At 39.2% G+C, this 24,630-nt stretch overlaps 1 protein-coding gene across 5 annotated transcripts in view; it reads right to left on the minus strand.

The window, feature by feature from the left end:
• NALCN (sodium leak channel, non-selective) overlaps nucleotides 1-24,630 on the minus strand; it is a 317,213-nt gene that overhangs the window by 242,006 nt on the left and 50,577 nt on the right. For all 5 annotated transcript variants that reach the window (XM_043582614.1, XM_043582617.1, XM_043582618.1 and 2 more), the window contains one exon: nucleotides 22,000-22,154. In XM_043582614.1, coding sequence (XP_043438549.1) covers nucleotides 22,000-22,154 — 155 coding nt within the window. The remainder of the gene's footprint in view (nucleotides 1-21,999; nucleotides 22,155-24,630) is intronic.

Raw genomic sequence — 24,630 nt, forward strand, 5'->3', positions numbered from 1 at the left:
AATTTGTTTTTTAAATAGCACCTATAACTAACCTTATGTGGTAATCATTTGGCAATATATACATGTAACAAATCACGTTCACACACCTTAAACTTACACAATGTTATATGTCAATAAAGCTGGAGAAAAAACTAAAGACTAAAAAATACATCTAAAAGTATTAAGTTAAGGGGTGCCTGGGTGGCTCAGTTGGTTAAGCAGCCAACTTCGGCTCAGGCCATGATCTAACGGTTCATGAGTTTGAGCCCCATGTCAGGTTCTGTGCTGACAGCTCAGAGCCTGGACCCTGCCTCAGATTCTGTGTCTCCTTTTCTGTCTGCCTGTCCCCTGCTCTCTCTCTCTCACTCTCTCTCTCTCTCAAAAAGAAATAAACATTAACAAAATAATGAAAGTATTAGCTTAATTTAAACGGTAGAACATAAAGTCTCACATGTAAATCTTATTATCTGCCAATAGCCTCAACAAGATCAGTTCAATTATTGGTTAGAATGCATAACCTGTACAAACAGAGCTTTTATAATGGGGTCTAGATGGGAAGGAAAAATAGGTCCCATGACTTGCCATGAATTTGGGAGGGATACATGAGGGCGGTAGTTACACGTTCTAACATGCAACTCATATATCTGCTCTCTCATGTGATCCTTTTCCTCAGATGCTCACTTTGTGTATGGCCTCTCTATATACTGTCTGAAGACTTGTGTTTGGTAAAACATGGTATTTTCCCAAATCCTTAACTTTGTGTTCTGCCATTTTGCTGTAGGTGGCAAAGGAGGTGCTGAGACAGGGTCCTGTATCATACAAAGGCACGTGTCTTCACTGAATAAACAGCATAGCACTGAGTTCATTGAAGTGCCCCATCACCCAGCAATCCAAGGGAAATGAAACTTAACCTGTTAATAACTTCATATGACACTAATATTGGGAAAATATACATTTTCAATATAACTGTATTTAGCTACACAACCAGAGGGTTAAGATGTTACCATCAGGGATAAAATGGCTTACATCCCTCATAATTCTCTAACTTTTGGTTACCATCAGTTCAGATATATCGAGTACTCATAACACTTCTCAACCAGCTTGCAGAGGAGTAAATGATGATTACATAACTCATACTACTGCACAGCAAATATTCAGCTCAGTAAATTAAAAATAATAGCAATAAGTAACACTTCAGCAGCTTCCATTAAAACTTAGTAACACCAGAATTTAAACTATTTTATCAGGTTACGTGGTAAATACGTTTTCAATACATTTTCTTCTCCAGCAGCTTCTTTTTTTCCCCTGACAATCACCATACTTGCTATACTTTTCCTCCAAGGATTAAACTCATGGTGCCTGGCATCTGTATCAGATTGACCGACCTGGAATACTATCAAAAGGCACACATCTTCCACTGGACAGACTACAGGTAAGAAATGGACGATCAGGTTGCTTTTATGAAATGTCTCGAACAAACATATAAACACAGATGGCCAAAGGCACTTAAACCTGCCAGGCTACACTTGACCCAAAGGAGCTAACACACCGACGGGCTGCTTTGCACACCAGGTTAGCTGACGAGATGGAAGTACCTCTCATAGTGCTTGGCACGGTGTAGGCACCGAAACAACGCTCACTTCTCTTCCCTTAGTAGCATAGATCATGGTCACTGTATGACACAACCCATAAGTCCTCTTGAATGTCGCCCCTCACACAAAACAGACAGCTGCTGCCCCTTGATCCCAGGCTGTCTGCCATCAAAACTTTCCTCCCAGGTTCCATTTCCGGGGGCCTAGGGCCTCTCAACCCCTCTGCAAAGGTCTCAGCCAAATGTGTGTTTCCCCACCAGCTGCTCCTTTTTCCTTTGTTCATCTTCCAGGCCAGTACTAGCGGCTTTCTTGTGGCTCATTTTCTTTTTAGTCTTTGCAGACTAATCGCAGACAGCTGCCAGCTAATGAGCCCCTCCAGGTGTCTGCCCCCAGGTTAAAACGTGGCACGGTCAGGACCTAAGCCGGTTAGAATTTGTACGATGTGTCATCCACTATTTTGACTCCATTTTGGTGCATTCTGGATTCATTTTAGACAGCTTTATAAAACTCAACTCACCGGCATCAACAAAAATGAACACAAGGCATTCCCTTTAAACTGATTAAAAGAAGAAAATAGTTTCATTTTTGAAATCTGCTTGAGACTTTGAGACTTTACCAAACTCTGCCAATGCCTAAATAATCTTATTTCATTAAATAACATAGTTTAGATGTTATTTATTTATTTTATATTATATATATTTATTTTATTAATAAAAAAATCATTTTGTTTGTTTAAATAACTTCATGCCCAGCACATAGCCCAGCATGGGGCTCAAACTCACGACCCTGAGATCACAACCTGAGCTGAGGTCAAGAGTCGGATGCTTAACCAACTGAGCCACTCAGACACCCTGATTTTATTTTATATTTTGTTTTGGCCTACATGTTTCTTTTTGAAAAAAAAATTAAATGGCAAATCCTGTTTGACAATTTATTTCTTGAAAGCTAGCACAATACTTAGGCTAGCCCAAAAAAATAAGTACACAATTAGAGTCCCAAAGTCTAATGAAAGAAATCATTTCTTAATAAGGAAATTAACTTATAAGCAAGAATGAATTTTTAATAAAATGAAAATATAATGCCATCCATCTGTGGTTCTGTATCAGCACTTACTTTGTGCCTTAAAGTACTAAACATAGTGCCTAACATGTGTCAGGTTCTTGATAAATATTTGCTGAGTGAATGAATAAGCAAATGCATGGCCCTTAGAAGACTATCTACAATCCTCACTTGAACAATTGCTCAGAGATGGTGACTGTTCCTGTCAAGTCTTGCAGAACATTCCTGATTTTTTTTCTTCCAAGATTTTACTTAATTCAAGTTAGTTAACATATAGTGCAGTATTGATTTCAGGAATAGAATTTAGTGATTGATCATTTACATATCATACCCTGTGCTCATCACAACAAGTGCCCAACACCCATCCAAGCCAGCCCCTGCTCACCTCCTCTCTAGCAACCTGCAATTTGTTCTCATAGTTGAGAGTCTCTCATGGTTTGCCTCCCTCCCTGTTTTTATATTATTTTATTTTTCCTTCCCTTCCCCTACATTCATCTGTTTTGTTTCTTAAATTCCACACTGAGTGAAATCATATGGTATCTGTCTTTCTCTGACTGACTTACACTGCCTAGCATAATACACTCTAGCTTCATCCATGTCATTGCAATGGCAAGATTCCATTCTTTTTGATGGAGGAATAATAGTCCATTTCACATATACTACATCTTCTTTATCCATTCATCAGTCAATAGACATTTGGCCTCTTTCCATAATTTGGCTATTACTGATAGTGCTGCTATAAACATTAGGGTGCATGTGCCCCTTCGAAACAGCACACCTGTATCCCTTGGATAAATACCTAGTAGTGCAATTGCTGGGTCATAGGGTAGCAGAACATTCCTGATTTTTAAAGTCCTAATAAGTGCAACATAGCAGCGAGCAAATTACATCTCCCAGACAAACTCTATCTTCATAAATGATTTTTTTACTGATCTTTTGTAAATATAATCTTTTCCCCCTTTTGTACTCATTTTAAGTAATTTTTTCTGGCTAACATGAGGCACTCAGGGATAAGAGTATTTTGGTTCTGACTTTAAAAAAAAAATTTTTTTAATGTTTATTTCTGAGACAGAGAGAGACAAAGCATGAGTGGGGGAGGGGCAGAGAGAGAGGCAGACATAGAATCTGAAGCAGGCTCCAGGCTCTGAGCTGTCAGCACAAAGCCCGACGCGGGCTCGAACTCACAGACTGCGAGATCATGACCTGAGCTGAAGCTGGATGCTCAACTGACTGAGCCACCCAGGTGCCCCCTGACTTTCTTTTTTAAAATGCTTATTTATTTATTTTGAAAAAAAGAGAGGGAGAGAGAGAGACAGAGCAGGAGGAGGGGCAGAGACATAGGAGAGAGAGAATCCCAAGCAGGCTCCACACTGTCAGTGCAGAGCCCAGAGTAGGGCTTGATCTCACAAATGGTGAGCTCATGACCTGAGCCAAAATCAAGAGTTGGCCATTTAACCAACTGAGCCACCCAGGCACCCCTGATTCTGATTTTCTAAGCAGGTTTTTTAACCATTGAGACTTATCCCCATACTAAAGAATACCCATTTAGTTAAACCTAATTAAGATTCACTGGAGTCTATGTCTAGCATATCACCCATTCTTCAAAAATTCCTTACGTCACATCAATCACAGATTCAGTAGCCTTTGTATTTATAAGACACAGGAGGAGGAAACTTTCAGGGTTGTATATATCCAGGATACCCTTTCTTTGCAAATCTCATGTTTAGAGTTTAAGGAATTTTGACTCAGGGAAGGAGGGCCAGCATTGGACTCTCATGAACCTAGACAAAAATCACAGATGTGTTGTGGTCTCTGGCTTTCTAGGTCCAAGGGATGTAAGAAGAGGTGAGTGTAAAAATCATCAAGGAGGCTAGGTTGCTGTGAGGATGTAATAAAAAGGAAACACGGGATGAGCACTTTTTCCTACCTTGATTCTAATGGAACGATTGGCAAACTTTTCTCTGTAAAGGATCAGACGGTAAATATCGTACATTCTGCGGGCCATAGGATTTCTGTTGGAACTACAGAAATCTACTGTAGCATCAGAAAGCAGCCATGAACCATAGATAAACAAATAGCCATGGAGTTGCAGCAAACTTTATTTACCAAGTCAGGCAGTAAGCAGGATTTAGCCCACCAGCCATGGTTTGCTGATTCCTGCTCTAGTCAATTGTAAACATACAACTTCAGCTTTGCTTTAACCCTTTAGAAGCCCAGCAAAGACAAAGCATCTCAGCCTAGAAATGGCTTTGCTGGCAGCATCTCAATGCAGGAGATAAGAAAATATTAACATTTTATTCCCAGTGCAAATGTACATGGACTAAAGGATATACCAGTAAATGCAGCATATAATAGCACAGTAAAATGTGAGTATATTGTTAAGTTATGTTGTATGATCCTGAGTGGTTTGCCAAGACTAAAAGAATGATGACTTGGAAAGAATATTGATATTGGAAGAGTTTACTTTCACATTCTAACTGTGTGACCTTAGAACACTGTGCTCTGTAATTCATTCATTCATTTACTTGATAATTATATACCTAATAAAATGATAATTAAAACCATAGTTAAATTTTACTGAGGATTATTTTTTTAAGTTTATTTTTATTTATTTTGAGAGAAACATAGAAAGCAAGTGGGGGCAGGCAGAGAGAGAGGGAGAGAGAGAATCCAAGTAGGGACATGGGGCTTGAACTCACGAACTGTGAGATCAGGACCTGAGCTGAGACAAGAGTCGAATGCTTAACCAACTGAGTCACCCAGGTGCCCCAAATTTTACTGAGGACTCTTAGACATAAGAGTGAGAATAGTCTAATCTTCCTACCAGTCTATGAGACATGTACAATTTTTACCCTGATTTTACAGGCAGAGAAACGTTAAGTAACTTGTTCTATGTCACTCACAACTGAGCTATGGAGTGCGTCCCGAAACCAAGTCCTTCTCTTATCTGGACCTGCGCACTCACAAGATGCCCACTTCTACACTGGAGACACTGGGAATACAATCACCACTAAGACCTGATGCTGTCCCCCAGAGCTTCTTTCCTTCTCTGAATCTTGGATGGTTAGGTGGGGTTAATGCCATGCACATGATGATATATGAGGAAATTACATTCCTTACCTAGATGCTTAGCTTCAAATAGTCTTTGTTTGAAAGTCTCCTTCAGTTCAACTTCGATGTGGTGACAAAGTCTGTAGTCACTAGCAGTTTATTTATTTTTTTATTTTTTTAACATTTATTTTTTTGAGAGACAGAGAGAGAGAGAGAGAGAGAGAGAGAGAGAGAGAGAGAGAGAATGAGCGGGGGAGGGGCAGAGAGAGAGGGAGACACAGAAACCAAAGCAGGCTCCAGGCTCTGAGCTGTCAGCACAGAGCCTGATGCAGGGCTTGAACTCACGAACCACGAGATCCTGACCTGAGCCGAAGTCGGATGCTCAACCGACTGAGCCACCCAGGCGCCCCTGGTTTTAAAATACAGTAATATAGGGGCGTCTGGGTGGCTCAGTCGGTTAAGCATCCAACTTCAGCTCAGGTCATGATCTCAAGGTTTGTGGGTTCAAGCCTCGCGTTGGGCTCTGTGCTGACAACTCTTCGGATTCTGTATCTCCCTCTCTCTGTGCCCCTCCCCTCCTCAAAAATAAACAAACAGTAAAAAAATAAAAATAAAAAAATAAAGTAATATAACTCCCTGGTAAAATATAGTATATCTTTTATTAGACACATGAGAGTAAGAATTGGCTAAGAACCTTTACTTGCTTTATAGTTAGGTGATTCCTGATTAGACTTTTTATTTTCATTTTATGTTTTTGCTTACTTGCTAAAGCACTTATGTGGTGGAAGAAATCATGTGAATATTTGCTGCAATTAATATTAAGAAGATTAGGGACCCAAATCTCAATCCATCAGGATTTATTCTCTCGGTGCTGTCACTGCTATTGCCTATCTGCAGCGCCCCCCCGCCCCGCCCCCATAGGTTTTTGTCTTCAAGCAAAGTAACTGCTGAGGGATAGTTTTACCAGGCTGCACAGAGGTTGGTGTAATAATTCAGTAGCATAGTAATAAAGATGATACTGATATGGGATTTTGTAAAAATAAAACTTCCTGTAAATATATACTTACCAAATATTAAGAATTAATGCTAAAAATGCATAAAATATATTTTTGAATGTGAAATAAATGTGTGATCATATCAGAGGAAGAAAAACCACATCATCATAATGAAATTATATATATATATATATATATGCGTGTGTGTGTATATATATATATATGTGTGTATATATATATATATATATATATATATACACACATATATATACACTGGTGCTCTTGGGGTGCATCTGAACACAGGAACAGAAGCAGACACTGAGCTGAGGTGTGTCTGCAGAGCTGGAAGTTCCACAAAGGTCACTCTGCATTTTAAATGGAGACCGGAAGAATGCTGCCCTCTGGACCAGGCAAGCAGAAAGTTGCTTGACTTCCATCCAGATCCATGTGGGGGCCTAAGACTCTCCTATGAGAAACCAGAACCCCAAATGTGGGCCAATCAAAGTTCTTCGTCCAAATTTACACTGTCCTCTACAACTCCAATGGCTCAAGGTTCTCTCCTCCCACAAGCCACAAAGGTAACATAAGGATTAGTCCAGGATTAGTTACTATCCCTGGGATTCCAGCAACACTGACAGAAAGAAATCCTCACTGGAATTGAGCTCATAGCCGAACATTACAAACCATAGGAAAAAATGAACTATTATAACGGAGAATTAGAAGATATGGAAGAATCAGAAAGAGATTCTAAAATAAGCATGTTTAGAATGTTTAATGAGATAAAGAAAGGGTTAGAAAGAAAATGGTAAGAACAGGGCTATGACATAAAAAGAACAGACAGATTTGGAACAGTTAAATAGAAATTCTAGATAAGCAGATCGTAGATGGTGGGATAAAAAACTCCATGAATAAGATGGAGAGCAGACTGGACACACTGAGGGAGAAAATTATACAGAGTTCAGCAAAGAAGCTAAAGAAGAAAATACACAAACAACTTTACGAGACATGTAAATACTACAAGAAGATGCACCAGGCATCTAATGGCAGGGTCCAGAGGGCAAATGCAGCGAGCAGAGAGAAGTTAGAAAGCAAGATCTACCAGCATGGAAAATGGAAGAAGGAGTTTTAACAAAGCTTTAATCAGTATTCCAGAAAATAAATAATAGAGAATGGAGAACACATATGGATTTGTAAAGATAATATCTAAAACTCTCCCAGAAAAAGGCATGAGCCTCTTATGCAAAAACAAAAAAACAAAACAAAACAAAAATCCTACTAGATAAAAAAAATAGATCCATGCCTAGACATATTATAGTTAAGACTATAACATTGCAAAGACAAACAGCAAATCTTAAAAACCATCAATGAAAAACCAGATATGTTTAAAAAAAAACAAGCAACATAAAAACAAAAACATAAAAGCACTACAATTAGACTCAAAGGAGGGGTGGTCGTTGGCAAAAACAGATTCCAAAATACAGTGGAATGATTTTAAACCTTGAGGGGAATCTAAATACCAATTAAGAATTCTGTACTCAGTCCAAACATTACTCAAAAAAAAAAAAAAAAAAAAGATAAAGAGATTCTCAGAAAAGTACCTAAGAAGCAGACATATTTGACCAGGGGGAAAAAAAAAAAAGGAAGGTGGCACTCTTAATCGATGTCATTCAATAACTTTTTAACAAAAGCTAAAGTAAAAATATAATTCTCAAGCCAGCATTTTCGATGATCAGACAGAACAAAAGCATTTGTCTCAGAGGTTAGACAGATTGTATAAATGTGAGAAATGCTGAATACAAGGCAAGTGGGAGGATATAGGACTTGTAGCAAATTGGAGTATTCATGGTCGGTTTGCTTGTACTCATACTCAAAAAAGTTTTAAAGGGATGTGTGGGCACACACACACTGGGGCATGAGCTCCTTCCTGTACCTGGCCCATAGCTGCAAAACTTACCCCAGTTAAGGATCAGCCCTTTTTTCTGACTTTACTTCACCTTCATTTATTTTATTTTAACATCTCCGTTTGGGGGAAGGAACTTGGTTACATTGACTTACCTCATTTTATTTCAGGCCCTGTATGCCTGGCATAGAGTAAACATATAACAAATATTTGTTGAGTACATTATTTATGAAAACATCTTTTTGCTATTTAAATAAGAACGTTACCCCTATTATCTAAAAATTCTCATACTTTCATGAAAATGGGAATTTTTTCATGAAAAAAATGTTACTTTTTCCTTATTATCTAGAAATAAATCTGATCAATAATAACCTTTGTAATACTAATTGTGGCAGTTATCTTTGTTTTAATACTGGCCACTGATATTTATTAGGCATTTGCAACTTATGTTAGTATATTTGTTTCATTCTCATTTTGTATCCTTTATCTTAGCATATTTAGTATGTGTTAGTATCTTCAGTATAATCCCGGAATCGCAAGGCCTATGCGTGTGGGAGCTGAGGGGTCCAGGAGCATAAAGGGGAAGAGAGGGAAGAGACTCCTTGTCTCCACAGCCCAGTGCCCCCTCAGGGTGGATGCCATCTTCTTTCTCACAGCCCTGTGTGGCTCAGGTTAGAAGTCCATTTTCGAGGGCCAGAGAGCTTTCTCCTCCAAGGAGGAGGCCATGCTCCTTGTCAGCACAGTTTTGCTAAGCAGGGCTCATGTATTAGAACATCCAACCTCAAGGGAGGTAGGAGTCGGCTTTCCTATGGCCTCATTGGCCTTGAGGGAAGAGCTGCATGGTGCTTCCCTACAAGACATTATTCCTTTTTGGTCCAACTGATTAGTTGGTGAGATTAATTTAATTTCACAGAATGTCAAGGGAATTATGTTCCACTGACTGCTGTTACCAGCAGAGAGAGTTTCCTTGACCGTCAACACAAGACTTCTGTGCTAGTCTGTTCACATTTGTTTCATGTGAATACCTGCCATAAGGCAGACGCCATTTAATTTCAAACAGAGAATGAACTTAAAAGGCAAGAGTTGTATCTGAATTTTATTTAAATTTTCCCTCATGAAGTTTCCACGGAATAATGATTTAAAAAGGCAATGTATCTAATATAAAATTCTCCCACATGCGATCAACCAGTCTTCAAGTATATAAGGAGCTCACTGAGAGTTAGAAAATGCATCATGAGAAGCGCAGGAAGCTTTGTTCCTACTCGAGGCACCTGGGATCTAATGAGCTCATTGGGAAGAAGAGGATAAAACGCACGCAGACACACAGATACACACACACATACATGTACATCAGACAGTGGGAACCAAACAGAAAGAAGCATTAACTTTCACAGACCAGCTCTGTCACAGTTCAGACAGAAGGCGACAAGGGTGCTGTATGGGAAGCCACATGAACTGAGGCCCTAGAGAGTGGGTCAGGTATTGGTAGGAGGAGGCATGCCAGGGAAAAGGGGAGGAAGGAATGCGAGGAAAAGGAAATGGGCTGCTGGTGTTCAGAAGAGCACAAAATACAATGTGGTCTCTGTTATATATTTTTTTTTACTTCAGTATCTTTGCATATCAAAAGAGAATACCTTATACTTTCTAAAATTCACTCTCACACAAAAAAAGCAGGATGATGAATTCTTAAAATCTTTTTGAGAAACACAACATTATTTATTTATTATGTTAAAAAATGTGCATACCCTTCAACCTAGAAATCGTCCTAGGAATCTATTTTAAAGAATACTGCACACACACACAAGATATATGTGTGTATGTGTGCGTGAGCATTTATTCAACACAAAATTACTTACTGTAGTCAATGACTGAGAACAGCTTAAATGTCTGTTAGCAGGGAAACAGTTAAAAGAATTTTACTAAATACCACAAAACTGATAAAGATGAAAGAAGGCAGGAAGAAAGGAAAGAAGAAAGGAAGGGAGGGATTTACATATGGCAGAATTCATTACTTTCTTTAAACCTCGTATGCTATTTGAAGTATGATTTTTATAATCTAAAAATAGTTTTTATTTTTTTAAATTTTTATTTATTGTTGAGACTGAGAGGGAGACAGAATCCAAAGCAGGCTCCAGACTCTTAGATGTCAGCACAGAGCCCGATGCGGGCTTGAACCCACGGACCGTGAGATCATGATGGGAGCCGAAGTCAGATGCTTAACCAACTGAGCCACCCAGGTGTCCCTATAATCTATAAATATTTAAAATGTAAGTATGAACATGCTAATTTCTTGGAAACCACTAGATATTGCCAAGGAGTATTGTCTTCTATTTATAATATGAAAAAAAAATCATTTATGCCCTCAAAATCCACTTTTAAAATTCCTTCTTTCACTGTCAAATGGCAAGTCACTCCAGCAGCTGTTTTTTCTAATCCATTCAACAAGAACTCCCCAACACCTGCTAGACACCAGGCAGTGCATAATCTTTCTTCCTTCCTTCCTTCCTTCCTTCCTTACTTCCTTCCTCTTTCTTTTCTTTCTTTCTTTCTTTCTTTCTTTCTTTCTTTCTTTCTTTCTTTCTTTCTTTCTTTCTTTCTTTCTTTCTTTCTTTCTTTTGAGGGAAATAGAGAAAGCAGGAGAGGGGCAGAGGAAGATAGAGCATCCCAAACAAGGTCTGCATTCAGCGTGGAACGGGATGCAGGGCTCAATCCCAGGACTCTGGGAACATAACCTGAGCTGAAATCAGGAGTCTGAAGCTCAACCGCCTGAGTCCCCCAGGCGCCCCTAGTGGATATCCTTTTTAAAAATCACTCTGCATTTGCTACCTTTAGACTCCCAGTTTTCCTAATATTCTGAATAATATCTGCGTATCTAATTTCAGTTTAAGTAAGTTTGTGACCCTGTTTGAGAATCTAATGAAGCCCAAAGACTTACTGCCTTTAGAAACCCTCAGGCACACACTTCTACGTGCAACCTGAGGGCGTTTGCTGATGCCTGGACCCAGGGATGAAGCCCCTGTATTTGACCAAAGGTTTTCACAACTATTCTCCTTGTTGAAGCCTCATGATCTTTTCCTCTATTTAACAAAATACAGTCAGGACTTCCTTGTCCCATGACAAAGGAATTCCTTCAAAGAGCAAGTCTAGAATTGGCATAGACTCGGGTAAGCACTTGTGGTCGAATGCTGTTGCCCTAGTTCTCTCTTCTCTATGTGTTTTCATAAAAATCGATAAGTAATTCCGGGAGCAATGCTGAACACAAAGATTAATGCAGGGAAAATAAGCCTTCCGTGCTTTTCCACAAAGTATTATAAATCTCAATTACATATTTTACAAATTAGTCTTTATGGTGGCTTTTTTGCAACTGCAATAAAAATGTACATTCTGCAATAAATCACAGTTATAGATACATAATAACTTCCTATTTTCTACTCATTTGTAAAGTTTCCTTCTGACACCACATGCTGCAACATGAAATACAGTTTAACATCGTTTAAACCTATGAATCAATTTTTAATAACGTCATCAGCAAAGTTCAATTTACATCTACTGTGATTTGAGTGAAAGTAATTTTCTTTCATCTTATTTTATGGACATATTTAATATCAGATGCAATAGAAGACAAATTATAAAAGTAATAGAATGCCAATAGAAAAAAAACATAGGGGGAATTTTAAAGTAAAGCAAATCCTGTATTAGAACTGAAACATTAGACCTGTGTAGGTGGCTTTATGGGCAATTCCATTTCAGCAAGATATGGGGTAGTTTCGAGCACGGAACACTACCAGTGATGAAAATAACCACTGATGCTGTTTCTCATCAATACTAAATAAAACTGATATGACTCATGCAGGGTGCTGAGCCTGTATAGTATAGTCAATACCACCCAAAGTCAAATAAGGAAAATACCACATAGTGGGTAATGGCTAAAATGTATTTCCCATTGGAAAAAAAATACCAGTCTCCAATTCCAGTACCCATAATAGCCTTCTTTAGAAGTGACTCGGGAGTATATGAGAATCTGGCAAGTGATAGCCACCCTGCTTTAATTTTCTTCATTTTCTCTAAAGGTTCATTAATTTATTATCAAAAAATTTTTCAAAGATAATAAGTCATCACCTTAAATTTATATATGTATCCCAAATTTACATCTTAACTTCTGTGATGCTGATGACCTATAGTTTTCCTACCTAATATTGTAAGGAAGGCATATAAGTTTTATGATTTTATTAACAGAAAGGTTTAATAAGGTAAATGCTTCTTATGTCATATATCTAATAAAGGAATTAATTAATATGCATCTACAAAATCACCTTAAAGAAACCTGTTGGTTAATTTGTAGTATGTAGAAAGCAAAATTAAATATCTGTATCTCAAAGGGAAAGAGAAAGTATATTCACATATGCAGAAGAAATTAATGCACGTAGCTATAAATTACATATACTACGCACATAAATCACAATGTGGTCAAATTTTGAATTTCCCTCAGATCAGTGTGAACCTCATGGCCATATACCAAATAACATATTTTTTCTTGGTTTCAGTGTTCTCTCCCACATCTCTAGCCTAAATGTCTACTATCTCTTTTTGTATCAAAAGCATATTTACTGATTTTTGCTGCCATTGCTTTGAATCCTTGCACAAATGTTGATAGCTCAATAAATTATCTTGTAAAACGGCACTGCCTCCCACGTATATTCTTTCATACTTTAATTCTTACATAAAACTCACACTTATCATGCACTGACCCTGTCACAAAGTATGCAAGAGGCTAGATGCAAAGTCAGAGACCAGCCCTGAGTGGCCCTGTTTCCAGTGGACATCACCGTCAGCCTCCTTCACCTTTGTCCCTCTGTCCCAAAGACACATGGTGGTGGGAGGAGAAGGCAGAATGTCTGGTGGGTTGTTGCCCTGGAGGACATGTCCCCTCCTTAATCATCATGAGACCCTCTGATGAGCCAGCTGTCCTGACAAGCCACGGGGAATGGTGGTTACCCATGGCCAACTTCACAGCTAACTCAGAGTCTGAAGTTCCAGAACACAGGCTTTGATCTCAGCACATGGGCAGCAAGACTTGGCTCCCAACTGTGGCCTGCAGGTGACTTTGGGCAAATCAGTTCTTTCTCATCTCATTCTCCTCACTTATCAATTGGGCATAATGACACCTTATGGATTTATTGGGAGGATGAAAAACACAATGAATAGAAAATCTTTTACCTAGTGCTAGAGATACATAAGTAATTGATAAATGAGTACTTGTGATAAGTAATGACAGTAATTGCAATAATGAAGATTGTGGGCAGCTAGTCACATAAGACCACAGTGTGTGCTTTATTGTACAGAAGGCGTAGGGGAAGCAGTCACCTCATGCAGTCCAGGTAGCATTAAAAGCATGTATAATTCAAATGTTTTTTTCTATTATTTTCAGAACATTCGGTTTATAGCCTGATCTTGCTTATGGACTTCCTCTGTCTGATATAAACTGTCTCAATCAAGTTTAGTTTATCCTGGATTTTTACAAATTTGGGCTTTTGTGTTTTGTTCTTATGATTTTGAAGGCTAATGACAACAACAAAAAATGCCTGATATCTATTTACTACCTAAATGACTTGTCAGGATGAATTTTATATGTCATTTACTGGGTTCTTCTATCATAGCTACCCAGGTTTTGGTCGCTTTGGTGCATATAAACATTGAATTATAAAGCTGGATCCCTTAAAATTTACATAATAAAAAATTAAAATAAATAAATAAGTTAAAGTGGACAACTTCTCTTCCCTTTTGGAAGCCAGACATCATGTAAATAGTCTGATCAGAACTTCATTCCAATTATGAGAAAACATCAGGTAGAACCAAACTGGGAAACATTCTACAAAGTGACTGACCAGTGCTTCTGAAAAGTGTCAAGACTGTAAAGGCAAAGCTGACAAATTTACAGATTAGGAGAGATTAGAGAGTTAATGACTAAGTACAATGTGGCGTCCTGGGTAGGATTTTGAGATAGAAGAAGATCATCAGTGGATCAACTAAGAAAGGTAATGGGATGTGCACCATAGTTAATAGCATTGTGTTATGCTAATGTCTTAGCAGTGATAATGTAATACAGTTGTATAAGAAGTTACCATTCTGGGAATCTGGTGATGTGTCTATAGGAACTCTCTGTACTATTTTGTAACTTTTTTTTTATGTGAGTCTAAAATTAATTCAAAGAACATTAGTTCAAAAAATTAAAGTAATAAGTAAAAATATATTTAAAAAAACACAACAAAAAATTCTGAACATGTTTTGTTTTTACCTGACTGTACAATGAATGGAGAGTTCAAACCTGAATAGATCTGTACTCATCTGCTATACCCAATTTCTTACATCTTTTGAAAGATCATGACAAGTAAATTGCCAGTTTAATGGCATTTGCTGTGATTTCCTTCCCACGTGTGATAGATTTGCTGTTGCTTTTTTCCCAACTGGCATATCACATCTGTTTGAATAGTTATCTTCTGTACCAGCATCCTACCAAAGGTGAGTGATACTAAACTTCTACTATAATATTAAGAATATAACTAAGCTTTGCAAGGTTTTTTTTTTTCAGTTTTATTCTTAATGAAATACTGATCTGCAATGTAAAAAGTTTGAGGGATAAAGTAAGTTTTAGTGGGAGTATGTGAGTCACAAGAAGTGAGACTCTCCCTGTTTCAATGGGGAATTCTCTAGAACTCTGACCTTATTCACTCTGAGGCTCAGTTGCCCTCTCTGTAAAACTGTGTGGGTGAACCAAATGACTACTATCTTTTCCAGCTCAAAATTCCTCTACTTTCATTTTCAGTGCCATTACAGAAAACCACAGTGTCTCAGATTGAATCCCCACATGTTGACAAGCATGTGGTAACACAGAGGAACAGAGAGGCTGAAGGTGGGGCGAATACTCGGAACATGGAAGCAGGGCACATTTTCCAAACAGGGTAAGCTGATGTGGTGTTTTGGTTTCACCTCTACGGTAGAGTTTTTGGGTGTCACCTGTCCCCAAACCTTTTCACCGTGTGCTGGCTCCCGACTTCCCCACACTCACTGCAATCACAAAATGTGAATGTTTGCTAAACAGATTCTGTGACCTCTAACTATGTCCTTCCAGGGGCGCCTGCGTGGCTCAGTTGGTCAAGTGTTCGACCTCGGCTCAGGTCATGATCTCACAGTTTGTGGGTTTGAGCCCTGCACTGGGGCTCTGTGCTGACAGCTCGGAGCCTGGAGCCTGCTTCAGATTCTGGGTCTCCCTCTCTCTCTGCCCCTCTCCTGCTTGTGCTGTCTCTCTCTGTCTCTAAAAAATAAATAAACATTTAAAAAATAAATAAATATGTCCTTCAATAATGTATATTCCTCAATATGTCTGGAATGTGGGGAGTATGTGATGTCTCAAGTGCCTAGGTTAACATCCTACAGACGATGTACTAGTTGAGGGTTCTAAGAATGGGTTGTAAAAAACGGACCCAGAAATAAAGATGGAAGGGTATTTGAATGAAAAAAAGGGACAGAAAAACCACCACCATTTCAGTCACCATTGGTACAGGGATTTATGGGAGGACAGAAAGTAAACCACTGAGTGCTGGGGACCATGCAGGAAATAGCATGGCTGTGGCTTCTGGCTCAGTGAGCCAAAGGATGCTTTTTTGAGGTCTATGGAAGGAGGGCCTGTTGGCACTCTGCTAAAGGACAGGGAGTGGCCCAGTCCAGGGTCACAAATTCAAATGCATAGGGATAAATAAAACTATAGGTGTAAGGCGTAATGAAACTATAGAAAATTCAAATGGCCTAGGCTAAATATGGATAAGTTCCTAAAGAGGAAGCACAAAGGAAGGATATTTCTGAGGATAACAAGAGAATAATAATTGATTAATGAAGACCAAACGCCATCAAAACTTGGCCCTCTGGAATTTTGTACATTGATTAGAGAGAGAGAAAATGCATGATATCAGTTAACAGGGACATAGTGCAAGGTGAACACTAGTCTCCCCACTTGCTCTAAAATCCTGAACAATCTGAATAGCAAACTACTACAGGCAGAAGGGAGTAATATAAACCACGGCTGTGTTAATCTGAAAGCATTGTGTTCTCCCCTCTCTTATTAAAGCTGCCTTTTTTGGGGTGCCTGGGTGGCTCAGTCGGTTAAGCAACCAACTCTTGATTTCGGCTCAGGTCATGATCTCATGGTTCGTGAGACTGACCCCCATGTCAGGCTCTGCACTGAGAGTGTGGAGCCTGGTTGGGACTCTCTGTCTCTGTCTCTGTCTCTCTCTCTGCCCCTCCTCTGCTCACTCATTTTCTCTCAAAATAAATAAATAAACAAGTTGCCTTTTTTTCTCAAATACCACAGAGGTGCATTCCTGTTTTGCCAATGCAGCTCTAATTTCTGGCTCACTCTGTGCTAAGTGTTCTAAGTGCTGTGTTTCAGTCCCTTCTCACATCAACGCTGTAAGGGAGGTCTATCCTTTATCCCACCTTACAGATGGGGATATTGAGGCACGAAGAGGTTAATTACTTCTCCAAGGTCACCATACTAGTATGTAGTAGAGCTGTGATCCAAACCCCAGGGCCATTATTTTGATTGTGAATTTTTTCTAAAGTAGTTATTTTTTACTTTGTAATTCATTCTTGTTCAACTACACATATACTTCCATTACATAAGTCATACGTAGCATAAGACAATATATTTCTTATTGCTGAGTATAAGGACACTAACATCACTACACTGCCTCCCTGGATTTTCTTCTCATCTCTTCTACACAGCCATAATTTGTAATATTTATATATTCTGTAAATCCTGAAGTTGTATTAGCTTTGTTTTTACACTGAGTAGATACTAGAGACTAGGCTCACGACCTGTCATTCTTGATTGGCCGAATGTCTTCAAGAAGGACTAATGGAAAATGCAGTCTCTGAGTTCTTGTTTCTTCAATGGTAACCGAAACCAGTTTGACATTTCTTTCTCTGAGGACTTTGTAAGCCCTGTGTCCTTGTATCCTGGACTTGAGTCCTGACAAAGTTTCAGTTCTCAACGATGGCTTCCCTTAGAACTGACTGGAGGCCCTGGGTTCCTCCCAGAGCTACACTTGTTTGAGTATTGCTTGGGAAAAAAAGAAAAAGAACTGACTTGATCATTTTTTTCTGGATGCGCATGGGATGCTTTCTTTAGCTCTGAATTCCAGCAACTTTAGTAAGAAATGCCTCAGCGTTGATTGTTCTATGATCATTTACTGCGACAGCTGTACCCTTTAAATCCATATATTTAGGTCGCCTTTTTCTGCAATTTTTAAAAATTATATCTCTTGGATTTTTTTTTTCAGTTTTACACACACCTAAATGTGCATTTTTATAGATATGGTCCTCATTCTTTTCGACCGTTCCTCATCTGTGAAATCACTTTCAGAGGATCAGGTATTTGTCAGGCAGGAGAGAAAGGAAGTTTTTTCTAAGACAGGTGTGTGTGGGTGTATCAGTGCTGCTTCAGTCCAAGTGTTCACAACGGTGCATGAACATTTAGAACACACGCCGAGCTTCTAAAAACCATCTATGCCTTGGATCATCCCAAGGTTTTCATTTAACTGGGCTGAGAGTGGTGCTTGAGAAGTGTTATGTTTTAAAAGCCTCCCCATGTCATCTTAAGGGATAGCCAGATTGGGCCCTTGTCTTCATCGACACGGAGCAGCAGCATCGGGCCCCTCCCCCAGACTGAGGATCTCGTCTTCTTTATTTCTCTACTAAATGCTTGCAGGAACGAGAGCCTCCACTTTGAGATGCCACATGGAGTCCCAGAAAGTTCCCATGGTCAGCCACACACTGATGTCCTGACTCAAACAGAGAACTACTCTGCTCCTCTGGGAATAGTCTTTATTTGAGAATGTCAGCATTCTGCTGGCTCTGCCTGAGATCCTCAGTTGCCAGAATCCTTTCAGGAAGTAATCTGTTAGACACCTGGTCTTCTGATGTGTGGTTTATTAGTGCCAGGTTTTCAGAGTCCTTAAATATGGAAACTGCATTTCTATTTCTCAGTCTTCTTGATATTTGATGACTTTAGAGATGCAAGGGTGTCTTTACAATTTTACAGTTGAAGCTCTTTATAAATTTTCTACTTTAATGACTGGCTTTTCATGTATTTTAAAAAGTGAGTTTTTCAACATCATCAATTTTAACGAGACATAAAGCTACTTATAAATGAAATGTTATAAATGAGTTGAAATTCAATGTATTATATGACAATTTGATTAGTAAGAAGAGGAAATGTGCTCCTTTTTAATTAATCATGCTTACTTACATATAAAGTACATTGACCAAATTTATATGCACAATAAATCACTAATTGTTTTAAATTCAACTGCATGCAAAAAGAGATGATCATGTGTGCCTAGTAAAATAATTTCTTTTCCTCATTTTGGAGGAAAATTTTATTTTGTTCCCGTAAAACCTTTGAGATGATCTAAAATATCACAATTTGTGTATCTACAAAGATGCATAATATCAGAAAGTTAGTTAGCAATTTCAGTCCAAGGTATAGCGACCATTTTAAACTTTTTGCGTTACAGTAAAAAGTCAACATTTCATTATGTAACCATTAGTCATACAGTGGTGTTGAACTCAAGCATCATTTGAGAAAAAGAAGCAAACAGACCAAATTAAGCTTGTACAGAAAAGCAAGTCATGAGGAATAATGAATACTGCCAACAAAAGCAGACAAAACCAGGGGAAAGAACAACAAGAAAACAATTTAATTCTCTATTATGGCTCTATATCCTAACACAAACATGACTGGTTACCATCAAATTCAAAAGGACATATACTTTGTTCAGTCCATTAGTAAATATTTATAGAGCTCGGCCTTGTGCCAGGCCCTGAAGGCATGGAGATGAAAAGATGTACTTCCTGTTTTCAAGGAGCTTAAATCCTTGGGAGATAAATGTGCAAATAAACAGTAAGATTATTGCCTTAGTGGAGGCCTGCTGCCCCCGGGGCAGTTCTCTCCTAGAATCAGGCTTCTGAAGCCAATACGCTCTGTGAGAAAACTTGCCTTCTCAAAGAGAGTACTGCACAGTGGTTGAAGTCATTGTAAGTCACAGCGAAAAAAGCTGAATCAGCTTGACTATAATTCAGTATTCTGAGTTTAGGCACAATTGCTGCATTCAAAATGGCCAGGAAGTGATTTGATTTAGCAATATGATTCTATAGGAATAGAGATTTTTGTGCAAGGAGAGTCTAACTACTGAATGCTGGCCACCCTCCATCAAGACACGGGCACACCCAGTTAGCCCTCTAAAGAGTTAGAGGCTCTGATGAGCCCATTCTAGCTGTGCCCAAGGGGTCAGGATTCCTGGAACTTGGTCCACGCGGCTTACCCAAAATATACGTCCCATCTCCCAAACCACGCCTGTGATTTCCTGCTCATCCCTGAAAGTCATCAGCATAATCTGTAAAAGTCCTTATATCCAGGGGAAGGATATAAGATTGATTCCAAAGCCAGATAAGTTGAAGAGAGTACAGCAAATCGAAATGCCTTCACAGCTGCTGGCTTCTAAATTTGGTGACGTAGGAAAGTGTACCATTGGCCAAAGGGGTGAACGATTACCCATCTAAACACAATGCTGGAAATACGCTCTGAGGGCATATTAAAAACATAAGAATACAAATTTAGGAACGTTATTTGCAAAACTCACTGTTTTAAAACTACCAACTATTTGTGGCTTTTAGCCCAAGTTCACTATTATACTCTATCTAAAGGCTTTAGCCTTGTGGTTTTTTAGTTCAGACAGCAGAAGAGTATTCCTCAATCAGTGCAAGATCTTCACATATTCTCTCTGAAATTCCAGCACCCAGCCCAGAGTTCATTATGCCATCCCGCATAACACCATCTGTGGGCTGCTGTGATGGAACACCAGGGTGAGAGGAAGATTTATCAGCTACTTTTCCTGATGTATAAAGACTGATTGGCTGTGTCTATAGCAGTGGCAATCCAGGGTTGACAGGAGCTCACGCTCTCTTGCCTGGCCATGACACCCCGCATTGTACAGCTGCTCGCGGAGTTATGAAACCGCACCAAAAGTCAGGAAGTAGATTTGGCTTCCAAAGAAGCACAACCACCACACTGTTAAACACTGAGATTCTCTTAGGTCCTGGGTAAAAGTGTCTAGAACTCTCTTAAATGCACCTGGGCCTTGAAACTTGAAGGGAAAATTGTTGTTGTTGTTGTTGTTGTTGTTGTTGTTGTTATTGTTTCCAAATGATTCTGATAACAATTCCCTTACGGACTGAACGTTTGTGTTGCTTCCACCCCAAATTCATATGCTGAAGTCCTAACCCCCACTGCGATGGGATGGTGTTAGGAGATGGACCTTTGGAAAGTTAATTCAATTTAGATGAGATCATGAGGGTGGGGCTCTCATGATGGGATTTTTTCCCTTACAAGAAGAGGTCAGAGAGCTTTCTCCCTCTCCCTCTTCTTCCTTTCTTCCTACTCACTGTCTCTTTCTCTCTCTCTTTCCCTATCCTCACCACCAAATAAGAATACAGCGAGAAGACACCCATGTGTGAACCAAAGAGAGGGGCTTCACCAGAACCAACCATGCTGGCACCCTGACCTTGGACTTCCAGGCTCCAGACTAGAGGGAAATGGAGAAATGAAGTGATGTTATTTATGCTACCCAGTCTATGGTATTTTGTCATGGCAGCCTGAGCTAAGACAAGTTCTCAAAGCATAAAATAATTGTTTAGAATGCCTAGGTTTTTGTTTGTCTCAATAATGAAACATGCACCCCTTGCATGAAATGGTAATAAATGCAATGATATAAACTAAATGGCAGATGTTAAGTAATTTCATTACTCTATACAATGGCACATTTCAGGACGTAACAGCACAAGCCACAGATAAATGTATACATTTGAGCATATCATCATTTCCCATATGTCTGTTATATAGTTGATGCATATTCATTAAGTATTTCATTAGCTATCTTCCATTCCAGGATTACTTTCCAGTTTTCATGCACTCATCAATGACTACTACTTCAGTTATTTAAGACTTACCTTGCCTACTGGTTCACAGTTACAAGTGGAACAAAACCCAACCCTGCTTATCTTTCAGTCAACAAGCCCTGAACCTTGCTCAACAAACAGTTTTAAGTGCTGTAATTAGGAATCAAAATACTCTAAAATAAAGGATACTGAACCCTCTACAGACACTGATGAATATCCATATAAGCAGACTGTCTTTACAGACTGTAAGGCAGACTGTATCACAACCCAAGAAGAGCATTAAAATCTGTGGTTGTGTTTCTTAAATGCTATAGCCAGTCTCAACAGCAAACATCAGTTAAACAAGTATTCTCTCCATTTCATAAACATTTTAAAACAGAAACTGAAAATGTGTTTTAGTGGTAAGACAGACCTATCTCATTAAAGCCACTGTAGCCCAGCTCTTGCCTGCTAAGTCCCAGGTCTTCGAGGTCCATGCATTTAAATCCCGGGGGGCACTGGTAGCCTTCCTCCAGCTCTGGTGAGCAATGTGTATCTGGGATAGCTAAGCTATTCCAGGTTACATTTCTGTGAACAAATTATGAAAAGGTTAGCCAATTTGGACAATTGTAAATGTTGATTAAAACGAATAATGTAATCACCCTTCACTATTAGCTGTTATATAGGGACCCAGATGTAAGATTCATGATTCATGAAGGGTGTTCATAGCATTAATGACATAGTGAGACATTCTCAAATGATCCCTGATTTGTCCTCACAATAGCTCTATATAAGAATACTATTACTATTATTGTTTTGGTCATTAAGGACCAAGACCCAGATAAGCAAAGGAAAGAAATCTGCTGTGAATTTTCAAGGAATGTTAACCTGCTTGGGGCTTCCTTGTTGTTCACCAAATACTTACCCTACTGTGGGCACAAATTTTACTTGCCTACTTCTAACCAAACAGTAAATGATGACGATCATAGGATGTCATCCTATGAGTGGCATAAATGACACTCAGTCTTCTTCTGTGTTGGCAGATGTGCAGTTGAGAAAGGAATCCAGACAAATAACGTGGGATTGAAGGAACCAATGGAATGGTGTTGGAAAGAGAGAGATTATAGGGTGATTTGATGATAGCTCCAGGAACATGAAGGTCTTTTAGGTGGATGGTAATACATCCCTGTTTCATTGTTCTGGAGGGCAAGGTGGAGATTAAATTGATGTATGAGGATTTAGATAAGTAATAGCTTTCTTGGGAGCAAGTATGGGTCATCACTGGAATGGTGATTGTGGAATCTCATTCTGGGCTGACCTTTAAAATAGGCCCTGGATAGCTGCTCTCTGAGACAATTCACATGGCTTGTGCCCTGGCCAAAGTTTAGGCTAGACGATTTCACAAGCCTTCTAAATCCATGATTTTATTACAAGTCATTTCCCACTACCTCGATGTTTGTAAGCATTTCCTAAGTGGGGATGGACCTCAGGACAGTCTTAGCCCTCAGCTTACAGCCAAATTGAGGCAGATGTTTTGGGTCATATTTCTTCTTTAATACCTTCTTATATTCAATTGGCTGGTTCCCTCCCTGTGTATAATGCGTTTTCTCTAGAGTCTGACACTCAACACTCTGCAATCCCTTCCCTGCTTGAGGTCACTGTGCACACACACAATTCACAGGTTTGCACATACATACCTGAGACCTGCTGACACCTCACCAGCTCTGTCTCAGTTGTAAACAAAGCTCTAAAATCCTCACCTGCATTTCAGACACCCCAAGTGCATTCCTTCAGGATTCTATTAGCTGCCAGGAGATAATCTGTCCACTGTCAGGGAATAAGTGTTGAAATAATTGTGCCCTCTGGTATATGGTATGGGCTCCTTTGAACCCCACACAGAAAACCCAAGGGAAAGTTCTCATTGTGGAAATTACTACTTGGTTATGTCTGAGAGATATGATTTTGGGTAGACGTATCACTTACTTCACCCTATTTCATATTTTTATATGTAGACCAACTATTCATCCTTGCTTAAGTCTGACCTGACTATGTTTCTGATGTGGACACCACACATTAGAGCTAAGTGTTAAGGGGACTTAAGTTTCAGAGTAGGTTTTCTGGGTTTGATCCCAAGGTCTCCCAATTATTAGTTGTGTGACTTGAATAAAGTTCTAAATGTTTCTAAGCTCAGTTTGTTCATCTGTCAGCTAGGGAGAGTAGCCATAATTAAAAGCAAAGCCTGTGTGAAGGTTAAGTAAACCAAGGAATGCACTCAACTTAGCACCTAGCATGTCACAATAAATAAATGCTCAACAATAATAATAATGCTCAATAAATGCTTATTATAAATATTTAGTAATCATTACAATAATAAAATGTAGCAAACAAAACATATGTAAAAACATAATAAAGATTTGTTAAAAGAGGGGCGTCTGGGTGGCTCAGTTGGCTAAGTGTCCGACTTCGGCTCAGGTCATGATCTCGCGGTTCGTGAGTTCGTGCCCCACGTCGGGCTCTGTGCTGACAGCTCAGAGCCTGGAGTCTGTTTCAGATTCTGTGTCTCCCTCTCTTTCTCTGACCCTCCCCCGTTCATGCTCTGTCTCTCTCTGTCTCAAAAGTAAATAAACGTTAAAAGACTTGTCAAAAGAACAGAAGGAATTCAGGCACGTGATACTGACAGCACTGGGCAGCTGAAACAAACTGCATAGATCACCTAATTCCTAACTTAAGGAAGGTTAAGGTGAAGTTCAGAGAGGGAAGCCCATCGAAATTAATAATTTACCTATCTGTGCCTCAGTTTCTTCCTCAGGAGATGGCAGGGAGATGCCTATCTCACAGGGCTGTGGCAAAAATGTAATGACTTAGTCTGTAAGGTACTTAAAACAGGTACTTGGTAGACAGTAAGTGTTAGCTGTTCTCGATTGCTATTGATAGCCTGATTGGATTGGACAAGATTAGAGTGGAACCCTAGTCTTGTTGTGTGCTGCCTCAGTTTCCATATTTGTAAAACGGGGATAGCGTTCACACCAACTGGTGGGAGCGTCTTATGTTTCAACGAGCTAAT

This window comes from Prionailurus bengalensis, chromosome A1, assembly GCF_016509475.1.
Source record: "Prionailurus bengalensis isolate Pbe53 chromosome A1, Fcat_Pben_1.1_paternal_pri, whole genome shotgun sequence".
Lineage (NCBI taxonomy): Eukaryota > Metazoa > Chordata > Mammalia > Carnivora > Felidae > Prionailurus > Prionailurus bengalensis.